Here is a 20,995-nt window from a genome sequence, read left to right as displayed (position 1 = left end):
TTCTGTGTGGTGGCCCAGAAAATTAGTAAAACATTGCTCAGTTTATCCATCCATCTGATTCTTGGCCATACTTCTGTGGTCTATGTCTTTAGCATCTGCTGAAAATGAAAGCTTTAACTTAGGTTCTGGGCATGTGGATGAAAGCTAAGTTTCCCACCTGCTCTCCAAGAACTTGGAGAGACACATCTTTGCTGGCCCAACATCAGCGAGTATGCCTCACTTCTCATGGCAATATAACTTTGCTGTTAGTACAGTTGTCCCATTTGTCTTATTTATGAACTTTTGGAAAAATCATGGTTTTTTTACTTAGAGGCGAAGATTTTGAGAAGGTGGGTCATCAATTCGTCTGTGCTGGATACTGTAAGTGAATGAACATGTGTTTTCCTCCTTTCACTAGTGAGTAATCCCTGCGGTACCAACAATGGTGGCTGCTCTCATCTCTGCCTCATCAAAGCAGGAGGCAATGGATTCACTTGCGAGTGTCCAGATAACTTCTATACCATCCAACATGGTGACACCACCCAGTGCCTGCCCATGTGCTCTAGCACCCAGTTCCTATGTGCCAACAATGAAATGTAAGCCTCTTTTCCCCCCCCCTCCACTGCCTCTCCAGCCCTTGGACACACAATGAACTTCAAAGCTCCAGGGGATAGGGGTTTTCTAATGAACCAAGATTTGGGGCTAATTAATGTGGGTCATTTGGGATGTGCCAAGACCATCTCTAACTATCCAAATCTCTCTAACATCAGATAATTTCTTCCATGAATAGAAGGAACTTGTTAACTAAATGGTTATACCCATGCATGCAAGTTTTTATACCTGTAGCAAGGAAGCAAAATAGGTTTTTTATTTCTATTAAATTGTCCTAAGTGTCAGGATCTATAATGTATATGTGTATGCTGAAAAATTGCCCTCAAGAATGAAAGAACTTCTTCATCTTTTTCAAACGTACACTGGCCTAGCTCCTTAGTTAACAATACCAGAGATCCAGGGTCATGCATTTAAATCCCTTTTCGATCGTTTGTATTAGTTGTAAAGCATGGCCACAGATTATTTCCCTGACACTGGCCACAGGCTCACCAGGGGTTCTGCATCAGAAAGTCATATCAAGGGAAGGTGTTAATGCAAATCATAGTATCTAAGAGTGAATGGCAGATTATTTTGATGTTGAATAAGGTATCCTGCATTAAGAATCTAGCACTCACCTATCATAACATAAGCTCCAAACAAATTAGTGCTGTCCAGCTTCCCAGCCAGTACCCAAATGTTATCGCTCTGGCTGACAGTCCCAACCAACCCCTGTGACCAGAGCACACACCCCACTGTGGCAGGAATTTAATCATCATACTCAAAGCACTTTTTCAGCATGCATTGGGTCTTAGAACACCTGCTCTAGCTCATCTAGTTAGGTTTTCTATGACAGTATGCCATAGTAACTAAGGTTTAATTGATTCTCTTCTTGGGCCATGGGCCATGAGTGCTCGTGCATATCACTTTGCCTTCTGTCTGGATAGTTGTTGCCTGGTGCTTTGCTAAGAGAAGTGCTTTGTTTTCTCTGCAGGTGTATTCCTATCTGGTGGAAATGTGACGGGCAGAAAGACTGCTTGGATGGTTCTGATGAACCCAACACTTGCCCGCAGCGCTTCTGCCGGTTAGGACAGTTCCAGTGCAGCGATGGCAACTGCACCAGCTCCAACTTCATATGCAATGCGCGCCAAGATTGCCCCGATGGGTCTGATGAGGACGCTGTTCTTTGTGGTGTGTTGAATCGCTTTCTACCTTCTTCGCCCCCTTCTGCAACATGTATGATCATGGTTCTGTGCAAAGTTTCTGAATACCATAAGCCAAAAACTAGTTCAAAATCCTAGGAAAAAAAGAGTCCATCCTCTATCAATTTTTATAAAGTAAAAAAAAACATCCTAAGGTCTCTCCAAGGCCAGTGGTTGAGGTTAGATGGTAAGTATATTGGTGGTTCTTTACTATGACTCCTCTTTGAGAGCTGACATTGAGGGCAAAATGAGGAATTCCCACATTTGAAACCAGTTGTAATATTTACTTATGTTTCCATTTTAGAAAAGACACCTCCCTACCCCAACCTAAAACTAAAGTACAACCCCAAACAGCACATCAACAATAACAGCAAACACATAACTTGAAAACCATTCTCCATTAGGGCAACATGTACAGGAGGAGGTGAATTGAGTAGGCCATCAATGATTCAGTTTTTATGTCCCAATTCTGTATGCAAGAAAAAGGAGTGGATCAAGAAGATGTGGTACATATACACAATGGAATATTACTCAGCCACTAAAAGGAAAGAAATAACGGCACTTGCAGCAACTTGGATGGACCTAGAAATTATCATGCTGAATGAAGTCAGTCAGACAGTGAGACACCAACATCAAATGCTATCACTTACATGTGGAATCTAAAAAAAAGAACACGATGCTCTTCTTTGCAGAACAGATCCTGACTCACAGACTTTGAAAATCTTATGGTTTTGAAATGAGACAGGTCGGGGGATGGGGGTTCGGGATGGAAATGCTATAAAATTGGGTTGTGATGATGATTGTACAACTATAAAGGTAATACAATTCATTGAGTAATTTAAAAAAAAGAAAAAAGGAAAAAAAGAATTTAGCAGGCAGGACTAACTGCTTGTGTAGAGGTCCTAGTGCGTTAGGACATAAGGACATAAGAAACTAGTCTCCGGGCTCCGTGAATGTAAATTAGGAGCTTCTGACCCTTCCAGGCTGATAACTAAATGCCTGTACTTCCAGAGCATCACCGCTGCGAGTCCAACCAATGGCAGTGCGCCAATAAGCGCTGCATCCCGGAGTCCTGGCAGTGCGACTCATTGAATGACTGTGGAGATAACTCGGACGAAGACAGTTCCCACTGTGCCAGGAGGACCTGCCTGCCGGGGTATTTCAAGTGTGCCAACGGCCACTGCATCCCTCAGAGCTGGAAGTGTGATGTAGACAATGACTGTGGAGACTACTCAGACGAGCCCCTTCAAGAGTGCAGTACGTTCCCAGGCCAGGAGCCTGGTCTGACCGGGAGAGGGAAGAAGGGGAACCCCTGTGTGGACAAGTGGGTGTGTGCTGCTGCTCCAGCCCCAGGGGCAGAGGCTCCCTCCTGGCTCTCCCCGGCCTGGAGGGAAGCTAAGCAGAGCCGAGTGCCTGGCTGGCAGGTTGAACCATAACCCTGCCTTTGGAGTGGCTGATTCCCGCTTTTCAAACATGGGGTGTCTAACTGTACAGAATTTGATAACCAGAACTTAGATTGTGTACATCTAGATCTTTCTCTTTGGGTGAGGTAGGCAAGGTGTGTGTTGCCAGTTCGCATTTTGCAGGTTAGGAACCCGGGCCTCATATGCGATGGCTGGTCACCTTTCTGCTTAGTGGCAGAGCTGACACCTCAACCCCATTTACTTTTTTTTCACTTCCAAGCCAATTCTTGCTCTCACCCACACTTCCACTCCCCCAGCGTTAGACAGCTTTCATAAGTGCATGGTAAGGAAACGGTGAGAACTCAGGACTCTATTTCTGTTCTGGGTGAGACATGCCAGAGTCTGTTTAGGTGGTGGTAGCCTGGTCACTCTGGTAGCACCGCATCCTAAATAGGATACTGGGAAGGTGTCTTCACTTTCTTGGCAGGTCTAAGACTTCAGTTCTGACTCTATTCCTCCCTCTCTTTTCAGTGGGCCCTGCCTATCGCTGCGACAACTACACAGAATTCGACTGTAAAACAAACTACCGCTGCATCCCAAAGTGGGCTGTGTGCAATGGTTTTGATGACTGCAGGGACAACAGTGATGAGCAGAACTGTGGTAGGAGGGGCTGCAGGGGAGGGGAGATGGGCCAAAGTCCTGTCAGCAGATGAGGAAGGATTTACCATATCACCTTCCTTTGCCTCTAATAACAAGTTACATCTCTTTAATATTTTACAGCCTTATTAGGGAGGTTTAATATTATCTCAAATGAAATCTGTCCCAAAGTGCACTGTAATTCAGGAAAACATTATAAAGATATTAGGAACTTGTGTGGAATTCTTCCTTAACTTGATAAGTTTAAACTGTTTGTTTAATCTTCCAGATTGATTAAAATTGATGGAAAGGGCGTAGCAAAAAGATTCCATATCTGTCTCTAGAAAGGATATTTCAAAATCAGAATATTTTTCTTTGGAGATTTTCATGTTCTGAACATCTCTCTGACTTTCCATATCCTCTATGTCTTGCAACACGGAAAGGATTTATGGACAAAAGTCCAAGTGAATTAATGGAATTTTCCAAGATTAGGTATATACTCCAACTTGAAAACAAAATGTACAGGAGTGTGTGCCTTAGGTCTAGTTGGAATAGAGAGGTAAGGGAAACAGTGGGTTATTTTAATAACTACACTGAATCTAATCAACTAAAGACAATATGAGGGCATGTGTTGCTGGTGGCATCACTTAATTTTCAGTTGCAGGCCTTTGTTGCAAATTGCAAGCCAGAGACCAGTTCACTTTGTAAACAGTTTCTACAAAAGAGAACGCATCTAGTTTCAAGCAATCAATAGGATAGGCACTTTAGCCTAGAGAACAATATTGACAGTGAACGTTGCTGGCGTTCCTCTTTCTGAGAGCTTGGGGAATATGGTAGCGTGAGTCAGACCATCCCACAAGAAAGACCATTCGCTTCTGAGGTATTTGCAATGACTGTGCTTTGCAGAGTCGTTGACATGCAAGCCTTCGGGAGAATTTCGCTGCACAAATCACCACTGCATCCCTCTTCGCTGGAGGTGTGATGGGCACAATGATTGTGGAGACAACTCAGATGAGGAAAACTGTGGTGAGTGTTCAGGGTCCGTCATCTGGGGTGGTGATGTCTGCTCTTTATAATTTGTAACTGTCTGTGCCTTTCATCCTCACAAGGTAGGATGCTGACCTGATTTTTGCTTTCTACTGACTGGCTTTCTAGTTCCTTCTAAGCTGCTTAAAATCAAGCTTGGGGAGGAGACTGTTTACCCACGTATATTCTTTTGTCCATTTAATTTATTTACACCCGACTTTTTTTTTTTTCCAAGAAAAATTTGAAGTGACTTACACTAAAAGACAAATATAGCAAGATAAATAGAATAGAAATAAAAAAATCAGGACCAAGAGAAGCACGGGGAGGAAAGGTGCTGACACAAAGACACTGCTTCCTGAACTCTTGCCCCCAAATGGCCTTAATAGCCAAGGAAAGAGAACTTTGGATTTTGGATTGTGATCCTTCCTGGAAGAGCTGGCTGTTTCCGGACACCTAGTGATTACGTGGCTGGTCAGGTTTTAGTCCCTCTCTCCCAGTGAAGGTGTTGACTATCAGGAATTGGACAGGGAGGTCCAGGGAAGGAAGGCAAAGATCTGTATGTCATCAAAGTAGATGTCATTGCCTCATGCTATATGTTGATTTCAGATGAACCAACATGAAATACCTTCTCACCTGAGTCACCTTTTAGAAGTAAGAAGTGATCACCGTAGGCAGTTGAGAGAGGATGCTGATTACACCTGCAATTATTAATTGGCTAAAATTATCAGTGACGCCAAAGGGCAATCCAATTGGCATTTGATTATTTATAAGAAGATTCACGTTGAATCATATAGGACATTATCTGGAGATTCAGGAAATCGAAAATTGTCTTATGATTAAATCACTTTTCCACAAACCTTTTGACAGAGGCCATTCTTTGCAGACTCACAGTGGAGGTGGAAAGTCTATTTTTGGAGGCTGGACAGTCTGGGACTTAGGACACAGGAAGGCTTTGGACACTGAGGGCGCTCAAGGGAATTCACAAGCCTGTTCCTGGGGTGGGACTCCTGGTGCCGTCTGATGGCCGTGTGGCTTTTCTTTTCAGTTCCCCGGCAGTGCTCAGAGAGCGAGTTTCGATGTGATGATCAGACCTGCATTCCTTCCCGATGGATCTGTGACCAAAACAATGACTGTGGTGACAATTCAGATGAGCGGGACTGCGGTAACTGTCACAATTCTTGGAGAGCTTTGTCCTAGGGTCAGCATAATGGGCAGAAGCAGGGACTTCAAATGAGTGCTTATAAGGTTTTTTAGAATGAAATAATTTTTTGTGTTGTTTATGTAATCTATAAACCTAAGCATTGCAGTACCTTCTGCTCCATATTTTCTGTGCTTTATTATTTTTTTTTTTAATTTTTGTTTGCCAAACTTTTTTGGCTTTTTAGGGCTGCATGTGGAGGTTCCCAGACTAGGGGTCCAATCAGAGCTACAGCTGCCGGCCACAGCCACAGCCACAGCAACTCGGGATCCAAGCTACATCTGCGACCTACACCACAGCTCACGGCAACACCGGATCCTTAACCCACTGAGCTAGTCTGCACCCTCATGGTTCCTAGTCAGATTCGTTTCTGCTGCTCCACGACGAGAACTCCCCTGTGCTTTATTTTTAACTTGCAGTAGTCTAGATGAATAATAATAGGGGAAAATCACAAGAGTTTTTTCTTTTGGCTGTGTGCATGGCATGCACAATTCCCAGGCCAGGAATCAAAACTGCACCACAGCAGTGACCTGAGCTGCTGCAGTGACCACACTGGATCCTTAACCTGCTTAATCACCAGGGAACTTCATAAGAGGAGTTTTTCAAATCTCATTTTAATTTAAACATTTTCTAGGAGCAGACCTAGAGTCTACATGGGCCTTTTAAACAAATAAAAACATTGGTCTTCCTACTATTCTCCAGAAAGTGGACCTAAGAGATATCCTACTGTAGCTGCAGAGTGGAGAAGTCAGAGCATGAGAACAGGAATCATAAACCCCAAATAATTTTTATAGCTTTTTACTGATGAAGTGTTGGGCCTGAGAAAAATCAGCATTAAAAGTTGGGAGTTCCCATCGTGGCTCAGCAGTAACAAATCTGACTAGTGTCCGTGAGGACGCAGGTTTCATCCCTGGCAATCTGGGTTAAGGATCCCGCGTTGCTTCGGCTGTGGTATAGGCCAGCAGCTGTAGCTCCGTTTTGATCCCTAGCCCGGGAACTTTGCTATGCCAAGGATACAGCCCTAAAAAGCCAAAAGCAAAAACAAAATACAAAGCAAAAAAGGGGGAGGGCAATGCAGGTTTTTAAGGAAAAGCCTAAGAGCTAGAGATTATTTAATAGAGGAGAGATTGGTTCCTCCATCTCAGGGGAAGGTGTAACTTCTGAGATGTCATTTACTCCCTAACCACAAGCTGTGGGTTTGCTGTGAGCCAGTCACTGGGTATGGATATGAATGTGATGGATTCCTTACTGCCCTCCATGGAGCTAGCACCTGGGAATGACAGTCTTTTCTCTCCAGAGGTGATGACCTGCCACCCTGGATATTTCCAGTGTAGTAGTGGACACTGCATTCCTGACCAGATGAGATGCGATGGGTTTGCCGACTGTCTTGACGCCTCCGATGAAGCCACTTGTCGTAAGTTCCTAGACCGTTTACCTGGAATATATGGATATGTCAGTTTAGACCCCAAATCTCCCATCAATCACCACTTCTTAGATTAAAAGGGCGTAGGTATTTTCTATTTAGTAGTTTTTGAATTATCGGTTAACCTGGGGTCTGGGTCCCCATACTCAGGTATTTCACAGTAGTCAAATGCATTTCATTAATAAAATTTCAAAGACTATATTAAGGGTCTATGTTAACAAAAGTACTTCTGTTAGCAAATATTCAAATTGTAATTTGGATAAAAACTTTGCAGGTCAAAGAATATTCAATTAATGATTTAACAGGTAGTCGAACATATTGAAGTTATAGCATTAGACATTTTCTGAATTAATAATGGCACATAAAATTATTTAAAAATGTAAAACAATATGATCATTTGCATTTTAGTTTTTTTTGAATCACTGAATAAATGTTAACTGCCGATGATTGTCCAAGATGGAGATTGTTGATGGTGTGGTTGCCACATCTTCAAACCTGGTTTCCAAGAGACTGTATAAATGGGTGATAGGAAAGCCAGTGCTGACATTGCAGAAGGGTTGCACTTGTCTCTGGAGAAATCCAGTGCTGGCCACAGAATGACTCATGTCATCAAATACTGGGCTTGGACAACTGTCCTTAAGAAACATTCCATCAGAATTTCAGCCAGTTTAAGGCCAAAGCATATCTGGTTGAGTTCGAAAGAACAGGGTATAGTGGGAAGGGCTAAAGGAGAAATAACCGACTAGCCTTCCAAAAAGTATCTTTTTCTAATCTGAATATGTCTTCACTCCGTCAACAGCCACTCGCTTTCCCAATGGTGCTTACTGCCCAGCTACTCTGTTTGAATGTAAAAATCATGTTTGTGTCCAGCCATCTTGGAAATGTGACGGTGATAATGACTGCGGCGATGGTTCTGATGAAGAACTTCATTTGTGCTGTAAGTGAGGCAGAACTGGGGGTGGTGTTGTCACACGTTCCTCATGCGGAGCCTGTGATCCAGGAGGGCAGCTGTATAGCACTGGACTGCATCAGTGCAGAGAGGCAGATGTGTCACGATTGAGGTCAGGGTCAGGGTGGGGCTGTGTTCCTGTCCTGCTCCATCCCACTTCCAGTGCCCCTCAGAGTACTTCTGCCAACCCCTTGGAAATTTGAAGACTAGTTAAGCCTTCAAGTCACTTTGTTTTTACATCATAATTCAAGCCCATCTTATTCCTTTGCATTGTATGATGGATGTTTATTTCTTTTTTTTTCCTGTTTATTTAATTTATTTATTTATTTAAAAATTTTTTATTGCTCAATGAATTTATTACGCTTGTAGTTGTACAATCATCATCGCAATCCAATTTTATCGGATTTCCATCCCGCAATCCCAGCACATCCCCCCACCCCCCAAACTGTCTCCTTTGGAAAGCATACTTTTTCAAAGTCTGTGAGTCAGCATCTGTTCTGCAAAGAAGTTCAGTCTGTCCTTTCTTCATATTCCACATGTCAGTGAAAGCATTTGATGTTGGTGTCTCATTGTATGGCTGACTTCACTCAGCATGATAGTTTCTAGGTCCATCCATGTTGCTAAAAATGCCGATATTTCGTTCCTTTTAATGGCTGAGTAATATTCCATTATGTATATATACCACATCTCCTTGATCCACTCCTCTGTTGTTGGACATTTAGGTTGTTTCCATTTTTGGCTATTGAAAATAGTGCTGCAATGAACATCGGAGTACATGTGTCTTTGCGAGTCATGGTTTTCTGTGGATAGATGCCCGGGAGTGGGATTGCTGGATCAAATGGTAGTTCTATTTTTAGTTTTCTGGGACTATGTACCTGTCTTGCTCCATCCCATTTCCAGTGCCCCTCAGAGTACTTCTGCCAACCCCCTGGAAATTTGAAGACTAGTTAAGCCTTCAAGTCACTTCATTTTTACATCATAATTCAAGCCCATCTTATTCCTTTCCATTGTGTGATGGATGTTTATTTCTTAAACCAGTGATTCTCAGTTTGGGTACCCATCAGAGCCACTTGGGGAGAGAGAGTTCAAAAGCACAGGCTCTGGCCCCAGGCTTAGACTTAATGAACCAGAATGTCCGAGGATTGGGCCTAGGCAAAATATAAGGTGAAAAAGCTCCTCAGCTTTTAATTTAAGCTCCTGGTTGGGAACTACTGAACTACTTTTTTTTTTTTTTTTTTTTGGTCTTTTTTAGGACCACACCCAAGGCATATGGAGGTTCCTAGCAACACCCAATCCAAACCAAGTCTGAGACCTACACCACAGCTCACGGCAACACCAGATGCTTAAGCAAGGCCAGGGATTGAACATACATCCTCATGAATACTAGTCAGATTAGTTTCCACTGAGCCATAATGGGAACTCCTACAACTACTGATTTTAACAAAGTGAATGAAAATAGAGTTTGATCACTTTGTTCCATGCTTTGAGTCACTGGAGAGACTCTAGGGAGTCTCCAAGTGTTATCTCTGTGCTAGGAGAGTCAGTATCACCTGGGGACATTCATGGGCCCACCCCACATATCCCTGATTTTAATTATTGGCAGTAATCTCTGCATTAATGAGCATTAATAATTCTGAAGCGAGGGAGTTCCTGTCATGGCTCAGCAGTAAAGAACCTGACTATCCATGAGGACATGGGTTTGATCCCTGGCCTCACTCAGTGGGTTGAGGATCTGGCATTGCCCTGAGTTGTGGTGTAGGTCGCAGACGCTGCTTGGATCCTGTGTTGCTATGGCTGTGGTGTAGGCCAACAGCTATAGCTCTGATTGGACCCCTGGGAGCTTCCATATGCCACTGGTGTGGCCCTGAAAATGAAAATAAATAATAATAATAATAATAATTCTGAGGCAAGCTAAAGTGTAAGAACTTCGTGTAACTCAGGAGAAGGCAACTCCACGAACATCCCTGCTGGAACTCCTAGTCTGACTTGGCTGCAGTTTGCTTCTGAGGTTTGCATCACCTCTTCCATTCAGTTTCCTAGATTCATCACTATTCATTTTTTAGCTCAGAGACTTAACTATATAAAATGATAAATTAGAGTACTTCTTTCCCCCAGAGACCTTGAGTTAGCATACATTCTATTTTTCTGGTGGCAACCCAACAGTTTCCTTGCCACATCTTTTCTTGTAAGGAACCCATCATGTTTCTTTCTTTTTTTTTTTTTTTTTTTTTTTTTTTTTTTGGTTTAACTTGAAGTTGCTTCCCTCTAAAATGCCCATAGTTACTAAAATTAAACCTTGAAGAGGCAGAGACAGAGTCACATGAAAAAGTGACCAGCACTGTTTTATAATGTTGCATTTGCCTTTCACAGCCAGTAACTCTTCACTTTACATCATAATCGAAGCCCATCTTATTTCTTTCCATTGTATGATGTAAGTTCTCTTAACGGTACATCTAAGAACCAGCTCTTAGAGTTGGTTTTTACCCCCAACCTCCACATGAGTCTCTCCTCTTGTTCCCTGTGTGTGGTACCAAGGCAGAAAGAAAATCAAACATCCCAAGTCCTCCATGGAAAGAGGAAGGCACATATGTGTTGAGTTTACTGGTACAGGCATACATGCACCAAACAAGAGACCTGGGTTCTACCTTTAGGTTCTCCCAGGGGCACAGGTATCAGTCAGAGGTTTAACTCTGGATCATAAAATTAGTCAGGGTTTGATGTTAAGATATCAACTTGAACTGTAATAGATGAGGGGATTTAGGAAGAAAAGCCCATCATGGTGTAAACTTTAATGGAAAGACTTTGTGCTCTGGAGGTTGAATGACACTTTCAGTCAGAGGGACAAACAGTGGCTCCTGGCTCTTAGGATACGAGCTCACGTATGGTCCTGCTGGTTTCTCCAGCCTCTTGGCTGCCATTTTCCTCCTAACTCCATGATCTAGCTGCAGAGACCTTTTAGTTGGGTTCAGAAGCCCAGAAGCCTGCTATGTACCTTTCTGACTCAGAACCTTCCCATGTGACACGTATTCTGACTCCCCATCCCTTAGATCTCTATCAGATCACCCCAGTTGATGCTTTCATAGCATCTTTCCTTCATGGCTCTTAACGCAGTTGCAGTTGAATGGTTAGTTTGTAAAATCTGTTTCTCTGCTGGAATGGAAGTTCCTCAAGGACAGAGACTGGGTCTTTCTTGTTCCCAGTTGAATCTGATGCCGAGCACAGCGCCGGGGTGTCAACTAGATACTCAAGATGTATTTGTTGATTGAACCAATGAAGGGATGTATCAAGCAAGCCTGGCGCTTGTGTTTTGATATTGACCCTTGTGTTCCACTCTCAGCCTGTTTTTTCCATCTTGTGTTTTAGTGAATATTACCTGTGATTTAACAAATCGCTTCCGGTGTGACAATAATCGCTGCATTTATCGTCATGAGCTGTGCAACCATGAGGATGACTGTGGAGATGGAAGTGACGAGAAAAAGGAGAACTGTAAGTAAAGGTCAAAAGGGAGGAATTCCCACTGGGGCGCAGCGGAAACAAATCCAACCAGGAACCCTGAGGTTGTGGGTTCAATCCCTGGCGTCGCTCAGTGGGTTAAGGATCCGGCGTTGCCGTGAGCTGTGGTGTAGGTCCCAGATGCGGCTCCGAGCTGGCATTGCTGTGGCTGTGGCTGTGGGATTGGCCGGCAGCTGTAGCTCTGATTAGATCCCTAGCCTGGGAATCTCTGTGTGTGACAAGTGTGGTCCTAAAAAGCAAAAAGGAAAGAAAAAAAAAAGAGAAAGGAAAATAAGGGCCCCAGATTCTCTTCAGTTTGCAAAATGGATTTCATTTCAACCTATAGAGGCTTGAGCTGCACCTCTGACTGCAGATTTCTGCTGACTTAATAGTTGGCAAGACCCTGGCCACATAGGCTTTACTCAGGTGCAACCCTTCCCCACTTCTTGCTATTTCATTTGAATCCGATGTTGGCAAGTTCCTTGAAAAAATGAGAATAAATACTAAATAGTTGTTGAGTCACACTTCACAAAGCAATGGTTTAATCTCTTTTCAAATATGCGGTTTGGTTACTCTCCAGCCTAGAGTTTCTAATTGTTAATCTAGGTAGGGATGGGAACTTCTCGGGGCCCTGCTGAAAAGATCATGTTAAGTAAGCCAGCAGTGGTGTTCACACAGCTTATCTAATATCCTTCTCTACAGTGAAAATGCATTTCCCAGCAGAGGAAAATGATAGATTATTTTAAGAGATATGTTTCTAACTGGCTGCACTTAGTGTTTCAGGTATTGAAAAAAATCTAGACTTTTCCATTTTGAGAATGTTTTAAATCTAGCCAGTGAAGGAGAGAGTTGATTAATTTTCTGGGCAATTTAATTTACCTAGAAAAAGTCAGTGAGGAAAATTATTTCCTCTGACTCATTCCTCTGACCTATTTCCTAAAAGGATATTACCTGGGAAAATTTACTTTAATAGTTTTTTGTTTTCTATCCTTTGTATTGACGTGGCTTTAGAACACTTTGCTATAGAATGCTTCCTGTCTGCTGTCTTCCAGATGGCCATCCAGGGGCCTGGATGTCAGGGGGACTTTGACACGACTGCCATATTTGTGCCCTCTGCATCCCTTTCTTGGGGCAGAGGTGAAGCTGTGGTTATAACATTGTTAATATGTTTGTTTGAAGCATAGTACAAAACACTGAAAACCCAGAGATAAAACCTTTTTAAACAATTTGAACAGGTTTACCCCTTCCCCTCTTCTCTTTCCATGTCTCCTATTAATCATGCCATTTTTCACTGGAGCTAGATATTTGCAGCCCATGGTCCAATCTGAGAGTGGGGAAAGGTGTAGTAAACTGGTATTCTTACCAGGAAGAAAAATCACTGCTAGCCATCACAGTAGGCAAACCACAACACCTCAGTCACTTCAAACAGCTGAGGGATATTTTTCACCCAAGCAAAGTTTGATGAAGGTCAGGAAGCCCCTTCCGTCCTGTAATTAATTATGCCATCTGGAACAAGGTGGCTGAGGCAGGAGAAGGGAGAAATGGAGGTGACGCAGTTTCCTAATTTCCTGAGCCTGTAAGTGACAGGTGTCTCCCCCATTGGTTGGAACTAGTCACGTGGCCCCACTTAACTGCAGGGGAGACTGGGAAATGAGGGAAGTGCATGGATAGTTAACACCACTTTTCTACCACCATTAACCCTGGTTTCACTAAAAGTCCCTGTACACTTTAATTCCCGTGTATACAGCACTCCTAACTCCTCCCCAAGGGGCTCTAGGTGACAGGCACTAGGCATGCCATCAATTCCAGGTGTGGTTCCCTTTGGTCTGGAGACCCATAAATAGAGTAGTTTTATTTGTGTCCCCTGCCCCACCAGGTAGTGGCAAGAACAAGGGAAGTAGGATGAAAATAAAAACATTCCCCTTTGGAAAGAAAGAATGAGGGACTCATTGTAATCATCATTCTGTAGCAATTTTGAAGTGCCTCTGGGCTACGGCGACGCCTGTTGACCCAGGACAGTCCTGATCTACATCTCTTGATTGGCGGTGTTGTTAATTGTGCTCCTTTGACTCTCCAGAGCACACTGGCCTGGAGAGTAAATCACAGGATTACCTGTGCAGACTCATGAAAGTCCCAACAGTGGGGTCTGCAAGGGATTCACTGATGCGGTCAAGACTCTGCTCTTGGGGCAGAGCTGAACCTGTGGTTATAACATCTATACCCATTTGTCCTCATTGTCTCTGCCTCCCCCCTTTGGGAGTGTTTCCTTGTGTATTTCCCTCTTCAAATGAAGAGGCAGCACTGGAGTATGCCCTCCTTAGGGGTGGTGCAGCGTTCCCAGCCACTCCCTACTGGGAGGTTGGGGGCCCTGGAGTTTTTTAAGTCTCATAGTATTTTGGTTTATTTGATTCTGTGTTTCTCTTAGAAACTGAACAGGCTTTTGATCTTCTTGTTTACGGTTAACTCTAAATATCAATAACAGTGTTTTGCTTATTTTTTGTTTTTGTTTAGTTTTGTTTTTGGTTTGTTTGTTTGATTATAGATACAGTTCTTGGATCTGCCCCATTTCTTTTCTCTGTTTCCCTCATGTACCTTTGTCTCAACTTTGTCAGTTATATTCAGGCAGTAAATGAGCAGCTACTAAGAGAGTTTCATTCAAGAGATTTTACTGGGCCTTTGTATCTCAAAGGCTTTTGAAATTTCATACTCTTTGGGATCTAACTGCAGTAGGATTTTCCCAAACAATAGTTTCTGGACTTTATTTTCAAGGCGCTTAATTGTAGCTGCCTTGCTACCAACAAATCCCAAACTCTAAGCAGTGTGACATAACAATGGCTTGTTTCTCATTCATGTAAAGACCAATGCAGGCAGCACAGCCCACCTCCTGATGCACATGGTTCCTAGGTTGCTGTAGCAGGGAGGCACATGGGCTTTGATTGGTTCAACCCCAAAGTGACATATGTCGCCTCCAACTCATAGCCCACTGGCCTGAACTAGTCTCATGGCCCCAACCTAACTGCAGGGGAGACCAGGAATTGTCTTATTTGTGAGAAGTACTGTCTCTGCCACAGAAGGAAGCATCTTGCTTGGTTCACAGAGGAAAACATTTCGACTTGAACCTATTCTTAATTTCTAGGTCTAGCACCGACTCCCAGACCTTGTACAGAAGGTGAATTTAAGTGTAGCAATGGACATTGCATTTCACAACACCTGGTGTGTGATGATGTCGATGACTGTGGGGACCATTTTGATGAAACCGGATGCAGTAAGTGAATGGTTATTTTTATACTGTGTTGCCATAACTCCCGTTAACCTAATAAAGCGTGCAATAACAGAAAGTAGACAATAACCATGTTTCTTTTGAATATACACGTTATGCTTTGAATTGCAGTCAAGTCCATAGCTCCCTGTTATTGAACATTTATCCTGTACCAGACATTGTGCTAAACACTACACTACTAATCCCTTGCTTTTCTTTTCCCTTTCTCCTTCGCTTCCTCCCCCTTTTCTTTGAAACAGGATTACTGAGGAGTTTCGGCCACATATTTTCTTTTTAAAACATATTTTAAAATCAGGAATGAAAGACGTTAACATTTTTCTAGGCAATTGAGGTATAAAGAAAAGAGTTTAACCTCAGGTTGCAAATATTATTTTTATAATTATAGAGATAGATTGACTCACTATTTCTCTGAGTGGTAGTTCTTATTTCTTCTTTATAAAATAAAAATAGAGTGTTTACTTCATAGAGTATAATATACCTGGGATGGGGAATATCTGTTGAATTATGAATTAAAATGGTGATTATTTTCAAATGAAATAAGTTACAGGAAGGACTTTCTTTACATTTGAGGATGAATCTCATAATGATTATATGGTTTCTGCTCTTGGTAATGACTCTTGCTTCACAAGAGTAACTGATTCAAGGGAGCACTTGGTCCAGAAATTTTTACCTCCTGGAATTCCCTAATCACATTATAGATTTTAGAGCTGGGAGGAGATTACAGAGCCTAATGATGTATTTGAGGCTCAGAGAGGTTATGTGACTGGCTCAAGGCTATTCATGTTAATAAAAGTAGGTCACATTTATTGAGCAATGTAGAGGAGCCATCACTACCAACCTTACAGAAATTAAGAGGTAATAGAGAAATAATTTATGAGAAACTTTATGCCAGCACATTAGACAACTTAGGTGAAAGGGACAAATTCTTATACACAAAAAGCTGCAACTGCTTCAAGAAGAACTAGAAAATCTGAACAGAGTTATTTAGCAATGTGGTGTTGTTAAGAGCTCAGACAAGACCTTTATGGTAATGCTTTCATGTATACAGTTTTGAAGTATGAAATCCAAGAGCAGCATTCCATTGAATGTCATTGTTCTTTATTTTGTGTTATTTTTCTTTTTTGAAACTCAATGCTTTTAGTCTATTCAAACATATGTACTCATAGTCATTGTACTCCATGGGACCCTGAGAAGTGGCTAAGTTCACTTCATTGCCTACTGTAGAAGACAGTTATAAATCTGTTTTTATTTAAAGGAATTGAGCCAGGAGATTCCTGTGTCTGTGTCTTTTATTTATGTGTGTGTGTATATACATGCATATCACATATATAATAGATGTATGTACTATTTATATTTATATAATTATTTACATACATAATCCGTATATATATATATATATAGATTGATAGATAGATAGATAGATAGTGGAGAGGAGTAAAGATAGTTGTAAAGAGACCATGGCTTTGTGATTCTGTCCAGAACTGGATGCTTTGAGGATGAGCCTGGAAGTGCTGAGTATAATGGGGAAATTGCCTCAAGGATCTAGCATTACATGTATTTGTACAAATGATAATTCAGGCCATTACCAGATAATGCTATACAGAGGTCTCTGATCCTCTGTATAGCATTATCTGGTCATCTCAAGATGTCCTATAATTGACTCTCCGTAGGTGTTCCTCTGATATACCCTTGTCCTGTTCATTTGTGGCTAATCTGCTTTATACCTTCCAATTGTAATGCTGGAATTTTCTTTTTCAGATACAGGAGAAGAAAGATCATGTGCCGAAAATCTGTGTGAACACAACTGTACCCAGTTAATTGGAGGAGGATTCATCTGCTCTTGTAGACCTGGGTTCAAGGCCAGTAGTTTGAACAGAAACTCCTGTGAAGGTAGAGTATATTTTCCCCAATTCCTATTAGAAGAACCTTGTACTTTTTAGGTTCCCTTTTATTAAACATGGTTTAATTCCCTTAATGGGGCTAAATTTATGGGTCTAGTTCATTAAAATACTCAAGGATTTTAAATTGCTTTTTTTCTCCCCATGTGATCTTACCTAGCAGAGCACTGAGCAATAGCTCATCTTCAGTAATGTCTATAAAATTCATGCAGTTAATGAAAACCTGAGTGATGATGGCTAATTAATGTATCGGTGTGTGAGATCACATTTTCTTACTTTCTTCAAACAGCTCATATTTATTACACACTTCCTTATGTCAGATGTAAATGAGTTCCATGGAATGCAGTCCTAAGGTAACTTATCAAGATAGTAAAAATCAAGTATGGTTTTAGGTATCTTTGATCATTTGAATGGACTCTTTCTATCTCAGAATGTGCCACTTTCAGATGATTGGAATAGTTCTTTTGGGGGCTGAGTTGAAGAACTCAACCGAAAATGCCAAAGCAATGACTCCCCTTCCAAACGCCAATAGCATAACAGCTGCTTGCCAAGAGGGAAAGTCTTGTTCTGTTTCTGTACAGGGTAGTCAGATAGCTTCAGAACGTTAGGTTCGATAATAGTCCATACCTCAGAGAGTCTTTTTGGAAGATTAAATGAGGACAAAACATGAAAAGCATGTGAAACAGTATCTGAAACTTGGCCAGCATTCCACAGATGTTATCATTGCTTATTTTCATCTGCACTCTTCTCATTTTCATGGCGTGTGAATGTGGATTTAAAGAAAAGCAAGGTCTCTAAGCAGTGGGTGGGAGCAGATGTTGCATACTTGGTTTTATTTTGCCTACAGACATCAACGAATGTGAGCAATTTGGGGTTTGCCCCCAGAACTGCCATAATACTAAAGGAAGTTATGAGTGTACCTGCGCCGAAGGCTTCAGGTCTATGAGTGAGCACTATGGAGAACGGTGTGCAGCTGAAGGTATGATGGGTTTATACCAGGGTTGATCCACTTTTGGAGAAATCAGTGCAGATGATACAATCCCAGGAAATAAGTCTGAGTCTTATTTTCAGTAATTCACCAGCTACTTCTAACACTCACCCACCCTCTTCTCTCTTCTCCCCTGTCAGATAAAAACAATAAGTACACCCCCCCACCCCCAACAAATACATAGGAGTTAGAACAAGAGCAAGGTGTTACTTATTGTTCTGGATCTAGCCTCTTGTCCACCTGGATAAAAACTTCCAAAAGTGGACAAGAAGGCATTCTCATCATGGCTCAGTGGAAATGAATCTGACTTGCATCCATGAGAATACAAGTTCGATCCCTGGCCTCGCTCAGTGGGTTAAGGATCTGGTGTTGCTGTAGCTGTGGTGTAGGCTGGCAGCTGTAGCTCTGATTAGACTTATGGCCTGGGAACCTACATTTGCCACAGGTGCAGCCCTACAAAAGAAAAAAAAAAAAGTGGACAAGATGACAATCTTTGGACAATTCACACAATGAAATCTTGCCTGTAGGATGGTTGTCAACAAAACTCCCACTTCACTGATCAGGGTTTGAGGCCGAGTAATCCACAATGGGTCACAAAAAATATTCCATTCAGTGGGTCATACTCATTTGGGGCAAAGCAGGGACATTCTTTTGGCAAGTTTTTTTTTTCATGGACTACTGATCACAAACAGAAAGAGTCTGGCTCATACTTCAAACATTAGCTCTGCAGTTTAGGCCAGTATCTGAGAATCAGGCCTGAGTGAAAACAGTAAAAATACTAGATAATAATAACAAAAGAGAAAGTCAGAAGTTTTACAGTCCAAATTTCCAGAGGTTTGATTTAATTCAGCATACTCAGTTAAGGGGTCTAACTAAGGCTTTATGATTGTACATATTTGAATTTAAAGTTTGTAATTGAGTTTGAAGACTTGATTTAAAAAGGAGCATTGTATTTTTGCAAATTAAGGGTAAAATGGCCAATTTCTTCATACAAATAGGCTTTTAAAGCACACATTAGACTAATATACCTAAATATTTTACCCTCCAAACATTTGTGACATGGAAGGAAAACTAGGGTAAAGACATTTGAACAGTTGGTGTGGTAATTAAACAGAAAATTAAAACTAAAGAGTTGACTGAACTAAGTTAGAATATTTCCATAAAATATAATGTCAAGATCAAGGAAATATGTAAAATAAACTTTCAAACATTCCTTAAATTGGATTCAATTGACATTAGGCAAGTATATTAAAATACTTCTAGACAATGCATCTTGGAGTGAGTCACCAAGTTACTTAAAGTAAAAAAAAATTTTGAATCAAGGACAGGTTGTTTTGTGTCATTAGCTAGAAGCTAAATTGGGTCATGGAGCTGATTACCTGCTAAAAGAATCACTGAAATCTGTCAGCAAAGAATAAGGAATGAGGACTTCCAGGAAAACTTTTAGTAAGACTCTCTACATGCCATATTTCTTCTGTGAGACTATGTCTGCAGTCAGTGAGCAAAGGAAAAAGAAGAAAGAAAAAAAAAAACAGTGAAAAAGGAGGTATCTAGGGGTCTCAGTCTTACCTTGCTTTAAACCATTGCCCACCGAAGACAAAGAACTGACAATATCCGAACAGAAATGTTAGCTTTCTACCTGCAGTGTAGAAAGTCCACAGTCACAACCTAGATGGATGATCAGTTCTATTGACTAGCTGAGATAGATTCCTAGGTTTTTGTTTGTGTTTTGTTTTTAAGGGCAGGGCGGATACCTGCTGTTTTTATATCCTGCTCCTATAAACCAAAGAAGAATTCAAACAGATTAAACAGCCGCTCTTTTGTTTACAGGCAACCCGCCTTTGCTGCTCCTGCCTGAAAATGTGCGTGTTCGAAAATACAATCTCTCATCTGAGAAGTTCTCAGATTACCTTGAAGACCAGGAACGTATCCAGGCTCTTGATTATGATTGGGATCCGGAGGGCACAGGCCTCAGTGAGTATCAGCTTTGGCATCTGTCACCCATGTCAGTTGAATACACTGAATTATAAGATGCTGCACTTTGGAGGATTTAGTTTGAATGAGTGAATTTCGTTGCCTGAGTGGAAGAAGGTACTTCTCCCTGCCAGCGTGCTCCAGACAATTCAGCAGGGCCATGTGTTCCAGCCAATGTTTCCCACATCCTCACCTGACCTCCCATCTCCGGGGTCATCTTTTCAGGATCCTCTCCCATCCCTCTGTTTACTATCTCCTTGTCTTTGCTCTTGCCAAGACTGTTCTTCCCAACTCTTGCACCCTTGGAAAATTTCTATTCAAACTTCAAAGACCCAGTTCAGAAGTCACCTCTTCACTGATGTCCTGGCACAGTTCCATGAGAGGCATTTTAACACATGCTTCTACTAAAGCACGTCACAGTGATGCATAGTTCATCCGTCCACATATTTTTCTCCCTGCACCTTAAACATGTGCTCTTTTGAAACAGAGACTGAGTTGAATTCATCTCTACATGCCTAGCATCTGACCTGACATCTAGTACAGTGTGTATGGTGGGTGTTTGATGAAGGGAAAATGAATAATACTTACCATGGAGTCTCTCATGACTCTTATGGCATCTGGGAGATGGTAATAGGGCAGGAATATTTGTGTTCTCTCCTGGTCTCCCTCATCTACTAGCTCTATGACCTTAAATAGTGGTGACAATTCTCTGGATTTCCATTTCTTATCTGTAAAATAAGACCAGTCCTCTTGTTCTGCTTGCCTTCCTCTGAGAGTAGTTGTAAAGATAATAGATGTGAAAACTCTTTGCAAACTGTGAAATGTAAGATTTATCGTTGTTGTAGTTTCACACTTAGTTATACAATACAGTAAACTTTTCAAGACTGGTTCATACCTAGGAAAGTATGTGCCTTGAAAGTCACATTTTCCTACGCTTTTTCAAAATGCCTGCTGTTCAA

The 20,995-nt window shown here is 41.7% G+C and overlaps 1 protein-coding gene across 2 annotated transcripts in view; it reads left to right on the top strand.

Moving 5' to 3' along the window:
* LRP2 (LDL receptor related protein 2) overlaps window positions 1-20,995 on the top strand; it is a 197,213-nt gene that overhangs the window by 156,951 nt on the left and 19,267 nt on the right. For both annotated transcript variants that reach the window (NM_001444893.1, XM_084998147.1), the window contains 13 exon segments: window positions 398-575; window positions 1,562-1,758; window positions 2,781-3,026; window positions 3,704-3,832; window positions 4,715-4,834; window positions 5,880-5,996; window positions 7,330-7,446; window positions 8,255-8,392; window positions 11,768-11,890; window positions 15,033-15,161; window positions 16,935-17,066; window positions 17,922-18,053; window positions 19,893-20,036. In NM_001444893.1, the coding sequence (NP_001431822.1) occupies window positions 398-575; window positions 1,562-1,758; window positions 2,781-3,026; window positions 3,704-3,832; window positions 4,715-4,834; window positions 5,880-5,996; window positions 7,330-7,446; window positions 8,255-8,392; window positions 11,768-11,890; window positions 15,033-15,161; window positions 16,935-17,066; window positions 17,922-18,053; window positions 19,893-20,036 (1,902 nt within the window).

This window comes from Sus scrofa, chromosome 15 (assembly GCF_054392235.1).
Source record: "Sus scrofa isolate SSC_HxYL_T2T_F1_AM1 chromosome 15, Sscrofa_HxYL_maternal_Yorkshire_Landrace_v2.0, whole genome shotgun sequence".
Taxonomy (NCBI): Eukaryota; Metazoa; Chordata; class Mammalia; order Artiodactyla; family Suidae; genus Sus; species Sus scrofa.
This window is presented reverse-complemented; position numbering and strand designations above follow the sequence as displayed.